This window comes from Tupaia chinensis, unplaced genomic scaffold (assembly GCF_000334495.1).
Source record: "Tupaia chinensis unplaced genomic scaffold, TupChi_1.0 Scaffold138910_1, whole genome shotgun sequence".
Lineage (NCBI taxonomy): Eukaryota > Metazoa > Chordata > Mammalia > Scandentia > Tupaiidae > Tupaia > Tupaia belangeri.
In genome coordinates, this window is record NW_006198801.1 from 876,391 (window position 1) to 898,210 (window position 21,820).

A 21,820-nucleotide genomic window follows, 5' to 3' on the forward strand; every position below is an offset into this window, starting at 1 on the left:
AGCCACAATGGCCGTCCTTGGCTCAGTGGGTAGGAATTTGGGCCCTCCTGGATGTGCGTTTCAGTCAGATACACTGGTCCTCTGAGGTCTTTGACATTAAATATGGAAGTGCAGGTTTTCACGGCCCTGGTCGAGTTTCTGCTCATTGCTCGTTGAGCTGATGGAGCAGTCTCTGCCACGGCACTTCTTAATGAGATTTCTGAGATTTCCATCCATCTCATTTCCTGAGGGAGCTCTAAAGTAGTTCTGTGTATGCTCAAACTTCCACTAAGGTGAGGAAAGATAGAGCCAGAAAAACCCAGATTCTTAACCTGAAATTCACTGAGCTGTTGCTGACTTTCTAGAATTTTGTCCATATGAATTGATTTTGAAGGTACTTGCGTCATTCGTGTATTCCCACAACGCTGCCCTCCTTATATTTAGAGCTCGTGGCAAAGGGTTAGGAGCCAGACTGTCCAAGAATTCAAACCTTCTAGCTGCATGGCTTGCCAGGTAACCTTTACCTCATCCATAAAGTGGCCGTGACACAAGTCCCTACTTTGCAGGGTGGTTATGATGCAAGTTAATACCGTTAATTCAGCCCCAAGCCTGGCACCTTAGGAGAGCTCACTGATGTTACTCTTATTGTTAGTACTGTGATCACTATATCTATATATATATTTTTTTGCTAGAGGGCATATGCTCTCACCAGAGAGAGACAGAAAAACAGAAAGGAAGAAGAGAAAGCACCTCCCAGCCCCCATGGTGAATATCACACCACAATCCCTTCTCTGTCTCTTCCTCCTTTAGGAATTTTGGGCACATATGTACATGCATCCAGCATGTGTCTGAAGTTGCCGGATCTGGGCCTTGAACAATGTGGTTGACCATGGGCGATAGGGCTACCTCAACCACCAGGCCATTTTATCCCTCTCCACCCCCTGACCTGTGTGCGAGAACAGATATGTCAGACCTAAATCCACCCCAGATTTGGAATTGTTCAAAATCTATGGAAGACAAAAGATACTAAGAGGTCTGAAAGTCCACTGGGCTAAATCTTAGAGGCAAGATTGGGTGAAGATCCCTGGGAGCTCAACAGCAGGAAGAAGGGAGGAGTTAGGCCTGGGGTGTGGAGGAACTTTGGGAGGAAGGGAGGAAGATGGGCGTAGAGCATGGCACAGAGAGGGCAGGGGAATGGGGGCATGGACAAGGCTCTTTGGATCAACAGTTCCTGAAATATTTCCTACAAAAGTCACCAGTGTGTCTCATACTGGTAATTGTCACCATTCACGACCCTCTCAGCAGCATCCGTCCAAGCTGACCCTCTGGTCCTCCCTAGACCATGACTTGTGCCCCTGCCCACCCATTCAGATTTCCAGTCTCTCAGTGTTTGCTGTCAGGCACTCTTTTCTTCACTCTTTTCCTCTGTCCTCAGCCCTAGCTGCACGTTAGAGTCAGCTACAGAGATTGTAAGAGACATTCAGGGAGCTAGCAGGTGGCATGATGGTTAAGGCACTGGACTGCCACATGGCCGACCTGGGTTCAAGTCCTGACCTGGCGACTTTCTTACCTTCTCTCTCTCTCTCTCCCCCGCCCCCCCTCTCCATTGAGCACATGTGTCCTATAGCAAATTAAAAATAATCAGTAAAATTAAATATATATATACACATATATATACACACATATACATATATATATGTATATGTGTGTGTATATATATTAGAAAAGGAGAGAGAGACATTCAGGACCTAGCCTCTGTAGCACAGTAAATAATATGTAGACTGCAGAGATAGAAACCATATGCCAGGACCAGCGGTTGGCATAGTGGCTAAGGTGCTGGACACTCCTACATGGCTGACCATGGTTTGAGTCCCGGACCTGGTAGCTTGCTTTCTCACTCCCCTCCACACCCCCACATCCCCGTGTCTCTCTCTGGTCAAATTAAGAAATGAATGAATGAATAAATAAAATTAAAATAAATCTTTTTTTTAAAAAAAGGAGAAGCCATATGCCAACCACAGTTTGAGTTCCCGGAGTTTTCTGCCTGAAAACCCATTGGGCGCATGCATGTGTGCTCTGGATCTTGGCGAGCTAGAGGACTGAAGGCTTCTCTCTCTCTCCAGGCATGACTCATAGAGGAGGGATTGTGGTGTGGCCATCCTCCCCCGGGGTAGGGGGAGTGATTTCTCACGTTTTCTATCTCTCTTCGGTGAGCTCACATGCTCTATGGCCAACAGAAAAGAAGAGCACTATTGTTTTTTTAGTTTTTGCCATACCACAATCCCTCCTCCATTCTCTTCTCAGGATTTTGGCCATGCATGCTCATGTGACCAGTGTGATTTTCAAGCTGCTGGGTCTAGGACTCAGCACAGTTGGCCATGTGGCAGTCCAGCACTTTAACCACACCTACTGGCCCCCAAGAACATTACTTACATTACTCTCTTTTCCCCTTGCTCATGGCTCAGTGAGAAGCATGGCTGTGGTCACTTACTTGTGACCATGAGGCAGCTAGACAGGTGACATAAGCCAGCAGCACACTGAGGTAGACAGAGGCAAAGGAGAGAGTGCCTCTGATGGTGTCACCTGGTTTCTGCACCAAGCCTGGAGCCGCCACATATGGCCTCCTAGATATGTGAGGTAATGAAGCATCTTTGCTACCCGAGCCACCATTGGCTGTCACTTGAGCCAGATGCATCCCAACTAACTGTACCATTGTCTGTTTCTTCTCCTTTTACTGCTTTCTCTGCGGCTGCCCTGGTTTTCCCATCCACAGTTCCCCAGCCTCCTTCCTTGTATTAGGTTCCCTAGATGCAAGTAGTAGAAACCAAACATGGTGATCTTGGGCAAAAACTGGATATGTTGGGGACTTAAAGAATTGGCAGGGGAACCAGCAGTTAGCGTAATGGCTATGTCGCTGGACTCCCACGTAGTCGACCGCGGTTCGTGTCCTGGACCCGGTGGCTTAAAACTCACACCGGACACATGTGCGTGCATGCCCAAGATCCCGAGAGGAGAATGGAAGAGAAGGGATTGCGGCGTGACCATCCCCCCTGGGGGTGATTTCTCGCTTTCTGTCTCTCTTTCTCTGTCTGGTGAGTGCACGCGCCCTATAGCAAAAACCTCTCCAAAAAAAAAAGAATCGGTGGAAGGCCAGAGGAGCAATCTTAGAAGACACACAGGAGCTAAGGACACCCTGGAGGGAAAGAACCAAGGGTCCCAAGCAAAAGTCACTACAGAAAAAGCCAGGTCCAGTGACCCATGGAACCTCAGACAAAGACCAGGGAGAGGACACTTGGCCCACTTCCTGTGCTCCCCCTCACTGTGCTTCTGTAAATGGGAGGAGGAAGAGCTTCTGGCAAAGATAACACTAAAGAATAACAGCTTATGGGACCAACAGATGGTGTAATGGTTATGTCACTGGACTCCCACATAGCTGCGGTTCAAGTTCTGGACCCGGCGGCTTAAAACTCACACCGAGCACGTGAGCGTGCATGCCCAAGATCCTACGAGAAGAATGGAGGAGAAGAGATTGTAGTGTGGCAATTCCACCAGGGGGTAATTTCTCCCTTTCTGTCTCTCCATCTCCCTGATGAGCACACACACACCCTATAGCAAAAATCTCTCTCTTTTAAAAAAAAAAAAAAAAAAGGTAGCTTAACAGTGGCCATTTTAAACCCTGACCCAGATCAAAACTGGGTCTGATGTTTTAATAATCATTTCATGGCACACCACCACTCGAGCTCGTGTGTTCTGGTTCCTGCATACATCCTATTCAAGGCAGTCCCACATGGGAAAGTCCGGAGACCTCCCTGAGTGTATCACATACATGTGTGCCCATGATCTGGAGCTGGCTGGAGGCTAGGCAGTCCTGGGGGTGGACTGCAGCATTAGGATCCTGTTGGGGTGCTCATTCAATTCTCTCACTCATTGAAGAAATAAATAAACTTTAGGGCCAGCAGGTGGCATGGTGGTTAAAGGCACTGGGTTCCCACATGACTGACCACAGTTTGAGTCCCAGACCTGACAGTATGCTTTCTCCGTTTCTCTATCTCTATCTATCTCTGGTCAATTTTTAAAGTAATCATAAATGGAAATAAATAAATAATTTGTTTTTTAAAAAAAAAAAAAAAAAAAACAAGAAAGAAATATTTCAAATGAAAGAAAGTTGGGGCTCAGTAACAGCTGGAAAGGGTCCAGCATCCACTAGTCCCTGCATCCCAGATTGTCTGTAGGTGTCACTCAGCCTCTGGGTGTCACAGGGAGACTCAGCTGCACCTGCTCAGAGATGTGATTTGTGCAAATAGACCCAGGCCTGCAAGAACATCTGTGTGTGTTCACAGAGGGAGCAAAACGGATCAAGGGTTTTTGCCTGAGCTGGATACAGCATGCCATCAGCAGAGCCCATCTGGCGGGAGGTGCTTGCATAAGCAAGTCAGGGCCGGCTGGTCTCCCACCAGCCTAATGTGTGTGGCCTCAAAGGACTAATCCCCCCTCTGCATTCCGCCCAGGCTGACCTGAAGGGCTACAGCACAGGGTGGGCTGGGAGAACAGGCAGCACCCAGACTGGCCAGCCGCCCAGCTCAGCTTGGGATCTAATCCAGTGCCCAGCAAAGTGCGGGGATGGGCTCAGGCCGTCATGGCAATAGCCCTGCCATTCTGGAGCTGACGCTAGTGATGGAGTCAGTGAGTAAACAGAGGATGAACTAAATCATTTCAGTTTTCTTTGGCAAATCTGCAGCACCAACCAGTCACTGGAAGTTCAAACCAGCAGTCTCTACTCGAATCCAGGCCACATACTTATTTCATGGACCCTTGTTTTGGTTTTATGGAATTGTTCTTAAGAAGTATTCACTTCATGGGACCAGCAGTTGGTGTAATAGCTATGTCGCTGGACTCCCATGTAGTCGACCACAGTTCGCGTCCTGGTCCCAGTAGCTTAAGACTCACGCCAGGTGCATGTGTGTGCGTGCCCAAGATCCCGAGAGGAAAATGGAGAAGGGATTGCGGTGTGGCCATCCCCCCGGGGGGTGATTTCTCGCTTTCTGTCTCTCTGTCTCTCTCTGTCTGGCGAGCGCACGCACCCTATAGCAAAAATCCTCTCCAAAAAAAAAAGAAGTATTCACTTATTGACTAGAAATACATACAAATAATTCAATGGGTAGCCAGTGGTACGAGTGTACTTCAAAATGGGGAGAGGTAGGAGTTTAAAATATAAGTTTATTTTGGTGCAAGAAAATTTTGGAATCTATGCATTTTTTTTCATTATATACATTTTCCCTAAGCATTTATTTTATTTTATTTTATTTTTATTGTTATTTTTAATTTGCTGGTCCACATGTAAATTAAGAGAGAAAGAGAGGAAAAGTAAGAAAGCAAGCCGCCAGGGGGACCAGCAGATGGCGTAATGGCTACATTGCTGGACTCCCATGTAGTCAACCACAGTTCGAGTCTCAGACCTGGTGACTTAAACTCACACCGGGCACATGTGCATGCATGCCCAAGATCCTGAGAGAATGGAGAAGGGACCACGACGTGGCCATGCCCCTGGGGAGTGATTTCTCACTTTCTGTCTCTCTGACTCCCTCTTTCTAGCGAGTGCATGTGTGCTATAGCAAAAACCTCTCCAAAAAGAAAGAAAGAAAGACAGCCGCCAGGTCCTGGACTCAAACCACGATGGTCATGTAGGAGTCCAGCACTTTAACCACCACACCATCTGCTGGCCCCTCCATAAACATTTTAAAGGTCCCTCATATTCTTTGAACATACATTTAAATACCTTTTCATAGGGTGAGGGACCAGTGATAAATAAGAGAAATAAGTAAGTATATTGATAAGTGCTGAGGAGAAAAAGGAGGCAGCGGAAGGGGTTTAGAGGTCGGAGGACAGACATCCACCCTCCTAGAGGTAACCACTGTGGCAGTGGTTTCTTGAAAATCCTTCTAGAGACCTTCTCTGCATACTAGTTTGCCATCACTGTTATTTTTGCTTTTCAGATTGGGAAATGGTCCTTATAATTCTAGATTTCTGGTTTCTCTTGAAAAATCAGTTCATCTGGCACCCATACTCCCATGCAGCTCAGTTGGCAGGCACTGAAGCCCACCTTCCTCTTCAGAAGGTGTCTCTGTAGGCAGGTTCACTACAGGCCCTTTCTGGCCTCTCTCCCATCTCTCTTAAACCACCTGACCCTGTGGGCTTACCAATTTCCTCCCCTTTCTCTGGCCCTTCCCCTGTTCTGCCTTCCTGTGACATCTTCAGCAATGTTCCTGTGCTGAAGAGGCACCAAGAAGGGGTTCTCTGTATCCTCACCTCCTAATTCTCACTTTCTCCTTGCTATTTTGCCTTCTTGGTTTCTCTCTGCCAGTTCACTCTTTACCTCGGGGCACGAATTGGGGAACGCCTTCCCTACATGCTTGCACACACACACACACACACACACACGCACAGAGCCAGGCCTTCCACTTGTTTGCACGGGAAGCACTAGTCGTCATTGACCAGAATGAGCCATGTCTGACTTGCAACTCCAAGGGAAAGTAAAGTTTTTCATAAGCCCAGTGCCCAGCCCAACCCAGCACTCTACTGCCCTGAACAAAATCAGTTTTGTTGGCGGACATGGCTGCTGGGACAGCCAACAGGTTCCATCACAGACGGTGACCCACTTTCCCCTTCCTCTCTAGCAGGGGATTTCATTTTCCAGAAGTTCAGGAATGATCCTGCAGTTGCGTTTTACACTGCCAGACAGAGCATGAACTCCCTTCCCCAGAGGCCTGCAAATCAGACCTCGGCAGAGGCCATCTCTGCTCGTTGGTATAATCTATAGTGAAGGAGTGTCCTGCACATTGTCTTGGGCACTTGGTACCTCAGTGAGCAGCACAGACATCCCAGCCTTCTGGAGCTGACATTGTAGTGGTGGAGACTGTCAAGAGACAGATAGTGAATAATTCTTGACAACCAATAAGAAAGCAGAGAGGGTGATAGAAAGGCTTTGAAGAGACGAGGCTTTTTCATCATTTGGGTAGTCTTCATCAAAGACATGACATCAGGGCAGGGAACCAGCCTGGCCAAAAATCAAGATATCCCAAGCCAGCTTGGTATGTCAGAAGAACAGAAACTAAGTGAGGCGTCGCTGGGGAGACCACAGAAGAGATGGGATCTGCTTCCCAACTCACAGTACCTATTAGCGTTTTCTAGAGACGTTCCTTCTGTGGCTTCATTCTCCAAAATCCACCAGCGCTCATGTTAACTCATCTGTCATACTCACTTCCTTTCTGGCAAAGCGGTCAATTCAGACAGACGGCAGGACAGACGGACAACAGTCTGGCCTCTACACATAGCCACTGGTTCACAGGAAATACAGGGGGCAGAGGAGCGTGTTAAAATGGTATCACAGGGATTGTGAAAGTGAGAAATGCCACAGGACGAGTGGCCCTATTTCTTCCACCAGTGAATAGCTTCAGCATGAAGGTGGCTCAGCCTGGAGGCGCAGGTGGTAACAAACTGAACTGCAGTGATGAAAGCCACATGACTGACCACAGGGTTGGATCCCCAGGTTAACCTAAAAACACACCACGTGTGCGCACATGTGCCCAGGATCCTGACAAGCTGGAGGGCTGGGGGAAAAGGGATCACAGCACAAAAGGCCCTGTGAAGGGTGCATCACCCTCTGTCCCTCCTATTCAAACTCCTCCTCGCCTCACTCTTGCGTGTATGTACACATGCTCACTTTCATGAATAAAATAAGTAAATTTTTTAAATAAATAAAAGAAAGGTGGTCATTATAAAGCAGAAGAGACTTAAAGAAGGCATCTAGCGTCCTTGTGGTCTAGAGGTTAGGATTGGACACTCTCACTGCCCAGGCCTAAAATACCTGTAGAGCAGAGTATGGTTACATCACTGGGCCAGGCCATACGCACCCATGGTTCTGGGCCCACATGGCCGACCACAGGTCAAGTACTGGACCCAGTGGCTTGAAAATCACACCAGGCAAGGGACCAGCAGATGGCATAATAGTTATGTCGCTGGACTCCTAAGTAGTCGACCATGGTTCGAGTCCCAGACCCAGCAGCTTAAAACTCATGTTATGAGTGTGCATACATGCCCAAGATCCCAAAAGGAGAATGGAAGAAAAGAGATTGTGGAGTACTCATCCCTCTCACTGTCTGTCTCTCTCTTTCCAGCCAGTGCATATGCCCTATGGCCAAAACCTCTTTTAAAAAAAAATTAATAGAAAAAAAATCAGAGTATGGATCTCATTTGGGTCCTGATTTGAACAGACCAACTCACGAAGGACACCTTTTAGACAGTGAGGAAGTGTAGCGCAGAGTATTACATAGGATTGAAGCATTCTTGTTAACATAGGTGAGTATGATAATGATACCACTTTTTTAAGAATTATTTTATTTCACTTTATTATTATTATCATTATTATTTTCCAGTTTGATCAGAGAGAGACAGAGAGAGAGAGAAGAAGTGAGAAAGCAAGCCACCAGGTTCGAGATTTGAACTGTGGTTGGCCATGTGGGAGTCCAGCACCCCTATCCACCACGCCACCTGCCGGCCCCATATATCATGTTTTTTTTTTTTAAAGGCTTATGTGCTAGAAATACAAGCTAAGGTATTTGTGGGTAAAATGACCTGATGTCTGGCCTTTTCTTTAAAATATTCTGTAAAAAACTTAAAAAATGTAGGCAGAGTGGATAGATGAACCAGAGATGGCCAGTAGTTACTGGTTGTTGGAGCTGGTCGGGTGGCTTCTCATATTTTTCTATGTTTTAATATGTTTGAAATTTTCCATAATAAAAAGAATTTTTTAATGAGTTAACTGTCAAAACAACACACAAAAAGGGCCATGTTTCTATTCTCTGGAAGCAGTAACATGTTTCTCAGTCTCACATTTTCCTTTTCTCTCTTTCAGCATGGCGAAGAAGAGTCTCTTGTGGCCCACCAACCCGCATCCTCGCCTGCTGCTTACTCCGCACTGCTGAGCCTCACAGCCTGGAGCCCCCGGGACAGCCCCTGCCTCCTGAGGTGGTCCTGGCTCAGCGGTCCACAGCGATGGTGGAGAGCTGGACCGCACAGGCTCACAACCTTCCCGTCAGGTTTCAGGGGCCAGCATCCTTCATCCTGGGGCTGGCGGCCCTGAACAATGGCTGAGGGCCAGGGGACCCCATAGAGTTACACCACAGCTTCCAGGGCCAGCAGCACTCCCGTGCCCTTGGACTATGACCACCTACAGGCCCATTCCCAGTGATGGTGTGGACCTGGCAGCCAGTTGTGGGGCCAGGGGGGGCGACGTTCTCCCCGGGCCACACACAGGGGACTACACATCCATGGGATTCTGGGCTCAGAACGGCAGCATGTCCCAACCTCTTGGTGAGAGCCCGGCCACTGCCACCACCCGCCCCAGCCCCACCACCCCTGCAATGCCCAAGATGGGTGTGCGCGCAAGAGTGGCTGACTGGCCGCCCAAGCGGGAGGCCCTGAGAGAGCAGAGCAACCCGAGCCCCTCACAGGACGTAGATGGGGTGAAGGCCACCAAGGCGGCCCACCCCATGAGGAGCATACAGAACGGACAGCCCCCTGCCAGCACCTCAGCTTCCTCAGGATCCAAAGCCTTCCACCGACTCTCCAGGAGAAGGTCCAAAGATGTGGAATTCCAGGATGGATGGCCCCGGTCCCCAGGCAGGGCCTTCCTCCCTCTGCGCCACCGCAGCAGCAGTGAGATCACCCTCAGCGAGTGTGACGTGGAGGACACCGGGGAGCCTCGGGGTGCGCGGCACACTGGGGCACTGCCCCTCTTCCGCGAGTACGGGAGCACCTCCTCCATCGATGTGCAGGGCGTGCCTGAGCAGAGCTTCTTTGACATTCTCAATGAGTTCCGCAGCGAGCAGCCTGAGGCCCGCAGCTCCCAGAACGTGAACGAGCTGCTCCGGACAGATCCGGCCCCACACCTCACAGGGGGCGGCACCGGAGCCAAGGGGGATCCCCGCAATGGGCAGCCCCCAAAGGACAACCTCCTACCCTTGCAGCCCATGAAGGAGAAGGAGAAGACCCGGAAGAAACCCGTGCGGGGCCTGGGCAGTGGAGACACAGTGGACTCGTCCATCTTCCGGAAGCTAAGGAGTAGTAAACTGGGGGGCGAAGCCAGCCGGACCCTGGGGGAGGCCGAAGAAGGCCGGAGCCCCCCAGAAGCCAGCAGGCCGTGGGTCTGCCAGAAAAGCTTTGCTCATTTTGATGTGCAGAGTATGCTGTTTGACCTCAACGAGGCAGCCGCCAACAGGGTGTCCGTGGCCCAGCGGCGGAACACCACCACGGGTGCCTCGGCCGCCTCAGCAGCCTCTGCCCTGGCGTCCCTCACAGCCTCCCGGGCTCACAGCTTGGGGGGCCTGGACCCAGCCTTCACCAGCACAGAGGATTTGAATTGTAAGGAGAACCTGGAGCAGGACCTGGGTGATGACAACAGCAATGACCTGCTACTCAGCTGCCCACACTTTCGCAACGAGATTGGAGGCGAGTGTGAGCGCAACGTGAGCTTCTCCAGGGCCTCCATGGGCTCCCCGGGTGGTGCCGAAGGTCATCTGATGGAGCCCACCCTGAGTGCTTATCGCACCAACGCCAGCATTTCGGTGCTGGAGGTGCCCAAGGAGCAGCAGAGAACGCAGAGCCGGCCCCGGCAGTACAGCATTGAGCACGTGGATCTGGGCGCCCGCTACTACCAAGACTACTTCGTGGGCAAAGGTGATGGTGGGTGGGTGATGGGCAGGACCATGGTTGTCTCCGAGACCCCTGCTGCCAGGCCCTGCTCCTGCACTTGGAGAAGCTCCTGGCAGGATGGAGGCCTTAGAGCTGCCTCCAGAGAGCTGTGAGGATGCTGTGAACTGACCCACACCCAGTCCTCAGAGGCCTCAAGTCTGACAGTGGCTAGCCCTCTAGAAACTTGAGCTGCAGTAGACAGTAGAGATGCATTTGTTCAGCAAATAAGCATCAGGTACTTTTTAGCACCTGGGATATGATATTGACCTGCTTAAAACAAAAGTCCTGTCTTCCCAGCACTTAAATATCTTAGTGGGGCAAGAAACCAAGACAAGTGGGTGAGATGCCTAAGACGACATAAGGTGCTAAGTGCTCAGAGAAGAGTAGAGCGGGAGGGAGGGAGACAGAGCGTCAGGAGGGAGTGGCAGTATCCAGTAGGGGATGGCAGGGTGGGCGTCCTAAGTGGGTGCCCTTTGACTACTGAGCACAAGGGTCAGAGGAGAGAGCCCGTGGAGAAGGCAGGCAGCAAGGTACCAGTAACAGCAAGCACACAGTGTTCCAGAGAACCTTGGAGGGACTGGGAGGAGGCGGGTATTGCCGGGACAGAGTTACTGCAGGAGAGTGGAAGGAGCTGAGGCCAAGAGGAGACAAAGCAGATCGTTGGGGACTTTGTAGGCCATGGTGCTCTCATTTGTTCCCTGGATGAATGAGATGCAGCCACAGGAGGGCTCTGAGCAGAGGAGGGCCCTCATCTCACTCCAGCGTTTGTGACTTCTTTGGTTGCACATGGAGAGCATTCTGCGGGACAGGGGTAGCAGGGAGAGCAGAGAGGAGGCTGGCGAAACTGTTCTGGCAGGAAATGCTGATCTGAAGTCTAGAATACTAGTCCAGGAGTGGGGAAGAAACTTGCAAGCAGGTTCTAAATCCATGTCGAAGGTGCAGCTGTTGATGTTTAGAGGGTGTTACCTGCAGGGAAAGATGGGCTTCACATATCATCAGGTTCCTAGGGGTGGTGGGGCAGTCCCAGGAGGCAATATGGCGTAACACACAGACCACAAACCCAGGCACCTGGAGGGCCAGGCAGGAAATATACAGAAATGAGGCATGCCAGGCAGAGTGCAGGCAGCCCCTGCTCAGCTCCTGCTGACTGCTGTCATGCAAGTTAGCCAGATAAACCCAGCGTTGCCAGCTTTTCCACTTTTTGAGGGTTTTCTTGAAATTCAGACTTTGACTCTTTATAATTTTTAAATGCTGGGAGGTTTATCGGTTGAGAATTGTTTTTACCTGCTATTAAGAGGCTTAAACAACATAGAGGTGTCTCACATATAAAGAAGTTTAGAGGTCAGCTGTCCAGGGCTGGTGTGGTTACATTTCCTCATTGGTGGAACGTCGGCCTTAGTGCATGGCCTCCAAAGCTCGAGGTGCCCCCAGGCTGCTGGAGCTCCTGCCATCACATCCAGTATTCCCAGGCAGGGAAAAAGAGGAAAGGGTAAGGACAAAAAGGCAAACTTCCTATCAAATCAGCACCCTTTGAAGAGCTTTCTCAGAATCCCCTCCAATTGCTTATGCTTATTGATCAGTTCTGTCTACAAGGAAGCTAGGAAATACAGGTTTTTAGCTAGACACATTACTCTTTTTTGTCAACCTGTAAAACCAAGGCAAAGCTAGTTTTATCTGAGAGAAGATGGAAGGTTAGATTACAAATTGCTTGGCAAGAATTTACATTGGTCCGTTAAAGTAACACAGGCAGCTGACTGGCTCTACCTTTCTTTACATTGTGAACTAGAGATCACTGGGATGGAGTAAGGGTTGGGGGTCACATGGAAGGATCTGACCCCTTGAGAGTTCATTTACATATTCATCCGAGTAACCTAAGGCTCAGACTCTGGCCTTACCCTGGCTATTAAATTTTAAATGGTCCTTGCATTTCACAGACTGCCCTGAACCGTCTTTCTCATTTCTTTCATCATGAATTCCTTCTTAAAAGCGGGGAGAACCAGTAGATGGCATAATGATTACATCACTGGACTCCCACCCCCCCAGGTTCAAGGCCTAGACCCCATGGCTTAAAACTCACACCAGGTGAGGGTGCATGTGTGCCAAAAAATCCCGAGAAGAGAATGGTGGAGAAGGGATTGCAGCATGGTCATCCTCCGTCAGGAGTGAGTTCTCACTTTCTGTCTCTCCTGGAAGTGCATCCACCCTGTACTCTTGAAAGAAAGAAAGGGGAAGAAAAGGGGAAGGACGGATACCAGGTAGGTAGCTGGTACTCCATGGCACCTAGTTTAGGAAAAATGTTAAAGCAGTGTCCTCGGCCAGCTGGTGGTTTGGTGGTTAAGGTGCTGGATCCCATATGGTGGACTGTGGTTTGAGTTCTGGACCTGGAGGCTTGAAAATCACACTGGGCGCATATACGTGTGTACTCAAAATTCCAAGAAGAGAATGGAGGAAAGGGATTGCATCCCAAGAGGAAAATGAAGAAAGGATTATGGCGTGGTCCTCTCCCATAGGAAGTGATTTTTAACTTTCCCTTCCTGTCTGTCTCTGATGAACACACATTCTATGGCAAAAAATCTTTGAGAAAACAAAAAACAGTGTCCTGGTCAAACATAACAGATGTCAACTAGGTCACTCCATGGAGCAGAGTACAGTCTCTGGAGCTCTAGCTTAGGGTCAGCCGTCCAGTCTGTCCACAGCTTATGAACTTATGGCACATTGCGCCCCTCAGACCATCATCATATACCCAAAACAACATGACAGAGAGACTGAAAATAAAGGATTGAAAAAGAAATTCCAGACCATTGCTAACAAGGAGAAAACTGAAGAGGCAATATCACCATGATACTAAAAAGATTTCAAGGCCGAAAACCCTTTTGTTCTTAAGAGAGATTTTTGCTATAGGGTGTGTACACTCACCTGGAGAGACAGAGAGAAATAGACAGAAAATGAGAAATCACTTCCCTAAGGGGAGATGGCCACACTGCAATACGTTCTCCTCTATTCTTTTCTCAGGAGTTTGGGCACGCACATACATGCACCCAGTGTGCGTTTCAAGTCAGCGGTCCTGGGACTCGAACCGTGGTCGACTACATGGGAGTCCAGTAATATAACTGTTATACCATCTCCTGGTTCCTTGAAAGCACTTTCTAACAGCTAAGAAGGCCATTTCATATTGATTTGTTTTGTTTTGTTTTAGTAGACACGGTCTTGCTGTGTCACAATCCTCCCAGCTGGAACTACAGGTGCATACCACCACACCTGCTGTTTTGTTTCGTTTCGTTTTGTTTACGTTTTTGCCATAGGGTGTGTATACTTGATAGAAAGAAACAGAGGGAAAGTGAGAAATCATCCCCCAGGGGGAATGACCACATTCAGTCCCTTCCCCTCTGTTCTCTTCTCAGGCTTTTGGACATGCTCCATACACACACCTGGCATGATTTTCAAGCTGCCAGGTCCGGTACTCAGACTGCAGTTGACCATGTGGGAGTCCAGTGCAGTAACCACCATGCCACCTGCTGCCTCCATCCAAACCCATTTTTGTGACCAGGTATTGCTGTGTTGCCCAAGCCATATTCCAGTTCACAGTCTTACGAGCTCAGCCTCCAGAGTTGCTGGGATTTCAGGCATGTGCCCCTCTGTGTCTGGTCTTTAGACTGGACCAAGAATTAAACCTGGGCCTCCCATTTGGTCCACAGTGTCCACTACTGTGGCAGGGCTCTGTGTCCTATTGATTCTTTTTATTTTTTTAAGGTTTTTGCCACAGGGTATGTGTGCTGGCCGGAGAGAGAGACTAAAAGAGAAAGTGAGAAATCACCCTGCCACGCCACAATCCCTTCTCCATTCTTTTCCTGGAATTTCAAGCCCCCAGGTTTAGGACCCAAATGGACATGTGAGGGTGCATGTGCTTGCCAGTGAGACAGAGAGATGGAAAGCGAGAAATCACCCCCAGGGGGGATGGTCACACCACGATTCCTTCACCTCCATGCTCCTCGAGATCTTGGGCACACATGCACACACACATGCCTGGCATGAGTTTTTGTTTTGTTCTGTTTTAAAGAATTCTTTTATTTAACTTTATTTAGTTGGTTTTAATTTGACTAGAGAGGGGCAGAGTGAGAGAGAGAGAGAGAGAGAAAGAGACAAAGCAAACCGCCAGGTCTGGGACTTGAACCATGGTTGGCCATGTGGGAGTCCAGCACCGTTAACCGCCATGCCACCTGCCGGCCCCTTGTTTTTTTGTTTTTTTTTAAACAAAGTTACTTTTAATGTTTTGGGGTGAGCCCCACAGGAGTAAACACTGGGAAGAGGTAACCCCTCACCCCCCAGGAGTGGCCCAGGGGGAGAGAGGCTACCTGAGAGGAAGAAAGCACAAAGGGATCCACTGCAGACTCAGGGCAAAGGGAATGCCATCGGTGCTGGGACCATAAGCACTGCAGGAGGAAACACGAGCATGGTGGGACTGGCCCTAGGCACACAGGCGAAGGGCAAGAGGGCTGGACACGAAGCCACAAAGCTACTTGGGTTCCTCCTCCTTCTCGTTTGTCTCCTTCTGCTGCTGCATGATCTCCGAGTCCCTGGGGGTGGATAATGGGACACTCTTCCTGTAGGCGGCAGCAGAAAGCCCCTCATCTCTGCACTTTCCCTTAACTGAGTCGCTCAGCTTTTTCATATTCTGGCCGACGAGCTCATGCTGGTTACCACGGGTCATGGAGATGGCAGTGGCTCCTGCCTGCCTCCTTGTGTCCCCTCCTTCTCCCAACTTGAGTGTTATGTCTACAAGTCCAGGACTCGAACCGAGGTGGCCTACATGGGAGTCTGGCAATGTAACCATTGCGCCATCTGCTGGTCCCAACACACATTGTTTTTAGATTAACCTTGGATTCACCAAGACCATCTCATGAGAACAGGAACCATCAGTTAAATAGCTAGAGTCCTGGGGTGGGAAGCAGAAGCAAGGCCATTTGAGGATCTGTCAATGGATAGATAAAGACTTTGTGGGCTTGAGTCAAGACTAAGTGCTGGTAGGCGCTCACCACAAGCAGGAGATACATGGCTTATCCATCAGAAGGAGGTGTGTTTGTCTGAAGGGATTATAAAATAGCAGCATGTTTTAGAAAAAGGGGGAAGTAGCTCTCATTTAGGGGAGACAGAAGACTGCCTTCTGACTCATTAAAGGATCCATCACCCGAAAAAGAGCAGAGTTTAGTTGCCAAGGTCCAATGAAACATGGTCAGCTAGGTGTCACAGCAAGTGTCATGCCCTGGGGATGAAAACAGCCACCCGTCTCCTGTGCTCGCTACATGTCCGACACAGTGCTAAGTGCTCCGTGCTTACTCATTTTTTTTATACAACTGTGCTGAGGGGTGGGTCATCTTCAACTCCATTTTTCTTCTGAGCATGGTAGCAAGAGATGTGGCCCAGGCCATGCATCTCACAAGCGACAGCACCAGAATGGAAGCTACAGAAGACCTCCTAGACTAGAGTCTTCTCTGCCTCATGAGGGCAGCTGCACCAGGCGAGCCATTTGCAAGCATGAGACTCATCACAGCGAAGCTAGGTGTGTCACATGCCATGCAGCACACTGAGCGTCTGTGCCCTCAGTGCTCCAGGCTGCGGCAGCATTGAGGGCCCCATTTCTCAGATGAGAGCCCCGAGCCTCAGGAAGATACTGTGACTTAGTAGGGGTAGAACAATCAGGTGGGTTTTTACCTCTTTACTGTTTCTCTGTTGCTTGTGGCTATGACCAAGCATGGGATTGGTTCACCAGGTTCCCACAGGCTGCATAAGAGCTGCCCCAGTTGTCCTATCGTGCGCCTGTGTGGGTCGGGCCCGTTTTCCCACACAGCCAACTCTGAACTTGCCCACTCCTCTCTCTCAGAGCATGCCAATTACTTCGGGGTGGATGAGAAGCTGGGGCCAGTGGCTGTGAGCATCAAGCGGGAGAAGCTGGAAGACCACAAGGACCATGGACCTCAGTACCAGTACAGGATCATCTTCCGGACCCGTGAGGTAGGTCCCGTCGCTAGTCATTGTTACAGAAGTAATAGCCATTCATACCTGTGACCCCCTTACTCTGAGCCAGGTTCTGGGGTGAGCGCTTACCCTGGCCTCATCTCACACCATCCTTGCAACAAGCCCAGAAGAGCAGTCCTGTTAGGCTCCCCATTTTACAGAGACAAAAACTGAGACTCAGAAATTGAACACTTTGTGGGACCAGCAATTAGCATAATGGCTATGTCACTGGACTCCCGTGTAGTTGACCGCAGTTCGTTCCTGGACCCAGTGACTTAAAACTCATGCCGTGTGCGTGCGTGCCCAAGATCCTGAGAGGAGAATGGAGGAGAAGGGATTGCGGTGTGGCCATCCACCCTGGGGGGTGATTTCTCGCTTTCTGTCTCTCTGTCTCTCTCTGTCTGGCGAGCGCACACACCCTATAGCAAAAACCTCTCCAAAAACAAAAGAAAAAGAAAAGAAATTGAACACCTTGTATAGGATCTGTAACTGAAGCCCAGGCTGGGATTTGAATCCTGCCTTTCTGATTGGAGAGCCCAAGATTAGAAATTTTGTTTGCAAGAGATTAACTCTGGTTAGCATAAGAAATAATGGAAGAGGCAGGGGGTGATTCCAGGAGCCCAGGATGTTCTCCATAATTCAAAGTAGAATGAAGGCCACAATCCTCAGGCTAGGCAGGAAGTGAACTATGCCTTCATGCTGATCAACTCAAAGGCCCTTAGCCCTTCGGAGAATCCCATTGTCCCAGCTTGGGCAGAGGATTCTTCTGGATTAAATGTCGGTTATGGCTCAGAGGAGATGGCCTATTAGAGACTGCCCTGGCCTTTTAGGAGTCTACATTGTAAGTGACAGTAACCTTCCTCTAACTAGCTGAAGCCAGAAGCAATTCCCTGGTCTGTGTAACTGCAAAGCTGGGACTAGGACTTGCTGCAGGCCTAGCTGGACTCTGACACCTGAATGAAGTCACTGGAACTTGCCTCCTGCTCTCTCCGCACTGCTTGGCTCTGCTGCCTCTTGCGTTGTGTGTGCCATTCCCCTTGGCCACCAACAAACCGTCTCTATATCATGGGAAAATAGAGACCAGCTGCTCGAATTGTCTGCATCGTTCCACCTCCTCATCCAGGAGGAACAGACTTACCTGCCCCATCTCCAGAAAGACTCTGATCAGCTCTGCTTGGATCACAAGCCCATGCCTTGGGCCAGTCACTGTAGGAAGGGGTGACAGAGGAAACTGGGCAGATCTGGGACACGTGCTTCACCTTGTGTCCAGGGGCAGGGTAGGGCACAATTCCAACAGAGCCACCTGGAGGAGGAGGCAGGGCAGTTCCTCAGCAAAAAGAGAACTAAGTGAGCAAAAATGGAGACTTCCAAAAGACCTTTCCAGAAAAGGGGCAGGCATCAGTGAGGCAGCCTCCCCCGACATGGAACTCCCTCAGCTCTGCACTGCTGCAGCCCCCATGGGCCAGGCCTCTGCCCAGACATGGAAACCCAGCAGGCTGCTGCAGCCAAGGACTTGAGGTGTGGGGCCAGCCAAGTCCTGGACCTCATCCCGGCTGGCAGCTGCTGCACTGAGGGCCCTCGCCCCGTCCCCTGATGAAGACCCTCCCTCTGAGAAGGATTGGGATGGCAGTAAAAGCTTTGTGACCCCCAAGGAGAGAGGCCTCAAAGCCACGTGCCCCAAACCACAGGTGATCACCAAGCTCTGCCTCCCCGGCACCCCCTTCCTCCTCTTACCTTTCTGGCCAGACAAGCATCAGGGCAGAATGTGAGGGGACAGCTCACAGGGCATCAGACTGTTTGAGAACATGTGGGCAAGTGCTGGGTGACGTGACAGCCACAGTCATAGTCTGAGATGTATTTACTACCCTGCCGTTATCACTGCAGGTCTGTGGAACACTGTCAGGCACTGTTCTCTGCCTTTACGTGTATTAACTATCTCAGACCCCACCACAGTTTCGTGACAAAGCACCGTTGTCCTCATTTCTGTATGACAGAACAGGCACTAGAAAGTAAGAGACTTGCCTAGGCACCCTCTGGTGTCGGGACGGTGTCGGCCTAGGCTCCAGCCACCAGCTGGGCTGCCTCTGAGACGCGACTGCACGTTGGACCCAGTCATGAGTTACGAACTCAGCACTTAGTGCCCACATTTTGTTTTTGTTTTGTTTTTAGAGAATTATTTAATTTAATTAATTTATTTATGTATGTATTTTAATTTGACCAGAGAGGGACAGAACAAGAGAGAGGGGGAGAAAGGGAGAAAGCAAGCTGCCAGGTCTAGGACTCAAACCATGGTTGGCCATGTGGGAGTCCAGCGCCCTTAACCACCATGCCACCTACTGGCCCCTTGTTTTTGTTTTTACTGAATATAGAATATGTAGAAAGGATTTTTTAAATACCAGACTGTCATATGCACTGAATGTTTTGGGGCTTCGGTACATAGATCCTAGGTCAGGGAATACTATTGTTGCTGTTCTGTGATTCCTATTCTGTCAAAACTGGTTTGATGCCATTCCCAATGAAGTCTGGGATGGATCCACCCCACAGAGATTTAGTCAGCACCGCTACCTGCCTGCCTGGGCTGGACACAGGGTCCAGTAGTGAAGGAGGCAGCAAAGATGCTCGTGGGTCTGCCATCTTGTGGGGAGTCAGACAGTACACAGATACCTTAGTAAATTACACGTGGCCCGCAATGAGGTAGGAGAAGAAGCAAGGAAGAGAAGTGTGGTGGGTGGTTCCGTTTTCAGGCAGGATGGTCAAGGGACCATCACTGGGAAGATGACTTTTGAGTATAGACCTAAAGGAGATGAGAGAGAGCCGTGGCGGCACCTTGAAGAAGAGTGTTCCAGGAAGAGCGAGCAGCAGCCAGTGCAAAGGTCCTGAGGCACGACCCTGCTGGGCGTGGTGGAGGCCTGCTGGAGTCCCCCTCTGCTCCTCAGCAGCTGTGAAGCCTTGGGCATGCGGCCTCCCCTGTTGGATTCTGTTTTAGGCTAATAGGTCTGTGGTGTGGCTTGGCAAGTTTGCCCATATGAAGCAGGCAGGGCTGGGGCTACTACCCAAAGAGAGCCCAGAGAAGTTAGCCACCAGGAAGGGCCCTGGTCTGCTGTCACCTGTGGACGGGGGCTCACACCCACCGGCAGGCCTGTCTCTGTCCTCGCACACACACAGGCCACACACACTCGGCTCTGGGCCCAACCTCTTGCAGAATTGCCCCCTTGGGCCCTCAGGCTTGATTCCCTGGGGATGCAGAGTTGGAGGAGGGCCAACTGGCCAGCAGACTTTGCCTCACTCCTTCCTAACACCCTTCCCATCATGGAGGCAGAGTTGAGGGTCACTTAGCACCCAGTGACAACAAAAGTGGTAATAAGAGCTAACACTTTGAACACACATTACTGACAGGTGCTGTCCTTCTATGTGCATCGACTCCCCAGATCCTCTTAACCGTCCCACAATGCAGGCCCCGTTATTATCCATGCTCTATAGATGAGGTCCCAGAGGCCCAGAAAGATAATCACTTATCAGGATCCCCCAGGGGCTGAACCAGAGCCTATGCTTCCCGTGAGCCTATGCTCTTAACTGTGGCCCATGCTGCCTGAAGGGTTGAATTTGAATTCTGGCTCTGGGAACAGACAGCCCCAGGTTCAGCCCAGCTCTGCCGCTGACTGGCCACGCCCCGCTGGGTAGACAGCTTTACCTCCGTGCACTCGGTTTCTCCCTCCGTGAAGTAGGCTTGGTGCTCTCCCCGAGAGGTGGGGCCTGGCTGACACAAGCGAAGGGGCAGCGCAAGCTGTGGGCAGCAGGTGCTCTGAGAGCCAGTTGCTATCATGACCGACTCTCATCGCAGCCCTCGTTGTTTCCAGAGGGATTGGAGGGCCGTGCTGGGTAACGGGTTGAGCTCACAGGCAGAGTTCTGTCCTTCTGGCCACATGCACATGCCTCAGGCTCCCGTTAACCAAAGCATGGGGTCTAGAGTAAGGGGTCCAGGCTGCCTTCCAAGCCAGCCGGCTGGCCTGCCCCAGATGGCCACCCCCGGCCGCCAAGCAGACAGTCTTGAGTGGGCCCACATCTCACAGCAGATGGGATGTGAGCGTTGGCAGCGCCAACCTTCCCACTGAGGCGGGAACAGACTTGGACCTGGGCTTTTGCACCTCATGCCCAAATGCCTGCTCCCGGCCCCCACCCCAGTGAACCTAGACAGGGCAAGCCCAAGCCAGAGCTTCCCCATCCCAAGCCCCCTAGCTGGGACTGTCTGTCCCAGGACACAGGGAGCCCCAGCCAGCCAGGGACTGTCTTGCCAATGTGCTCCCTCTGGCCTGGCATACATAAGTTTTTGACAAGTCTTAGTTTTGGTAGTGTTCGAGTTTGGATTTTTATTTTACCAGTTTTTCTTTTTTATTTGAAAAGTAAAAGGTGATTATTAAAATTTTAAGCAAGGGGGCTGGCAAGTGACATGGTGGTTAAGGTGCTGGACTCCCATGTGGCCAACCACAGTTTTGAGTCTCGGATCTGGTGGCTAGATTTCTCACTTTCCCTCTCTGTATCTCTCTGGTCAAATTAAAAAATAATAATTTTAAATAAAATTAAATAAGTTTTTTTTTTAATTTATTTTAAACAATACTTAAGTATGCAAAGTAGAAAAGGGAAAGTCAGGCAGGAGCACACTGAGCAGCGAAGCTGGAGGCTACGTGGCCACCAACCATGGGTGTGGATTCCCAGTCAACCTGAAAAATACACTGGTACATGCATGCCCAAGAGCCCATGAACGGGGCTGGGGGAGGGCAATCACGGTGTGACAGAACCTTGCCAAGGGAGCTTCCCCCTCTCGCTCATGCTTACATACACAAATACACACTCAAGATTAAAATGAAACTTGTTTAAAACTCTGTTGGAAATACGTGTTATGAGAAAATTATCATGGGTTTGAATTTTTTGTAATTAATTTTATTTTTATTATTATTATTTTAATTTCCTATAGGATATGTATGCTCACCAGAGAGAAAGGGGAAAAATGAGCAAGCAAGCCACTGGGTCCGGGACTTGAACCATTGATTGGCCTTGTGGGAGTCCAGCACCTTAACCACCA

At 50.1% G+C, this 21,820-nt stretch overlaps 1 protein-coding gene and 1 pseudogene across 1 annotated transcript in view; one reads left to right on the forward strand and one right to left on the reverse strand.

Moving 5' to 3' along the window:
* SIPA1L3 (signal induced proliferation associated 1 like 3) overlaps nt 1–21,820 on the forward strand; it is a 274,665-nt gene that overhangs the window by 142,491 nt on the left and 110,354 nt on the right. The window contains exons 3-4 of the mRNA XM_006161714.3: nt 8,891–10,713; nt 16,607–16,737. Coding sequence (XP_006161776.1) covers nt 9,198–10,713; nt 16,607–16,737 — 1,647 coding nt within the window. The 5' untranslated portion in view covers nt 8,891–9,197. The remainder of the gene's footprint in view (nt 1–8,890; nt 10,714–16,606; nt 16,738–21,820) is intronic.
* Nucleotides 15,200–15,436, reverse strand: LOC102487776 (small EDRK-rich factor 2 pseudogene; annotated as a pseudogene).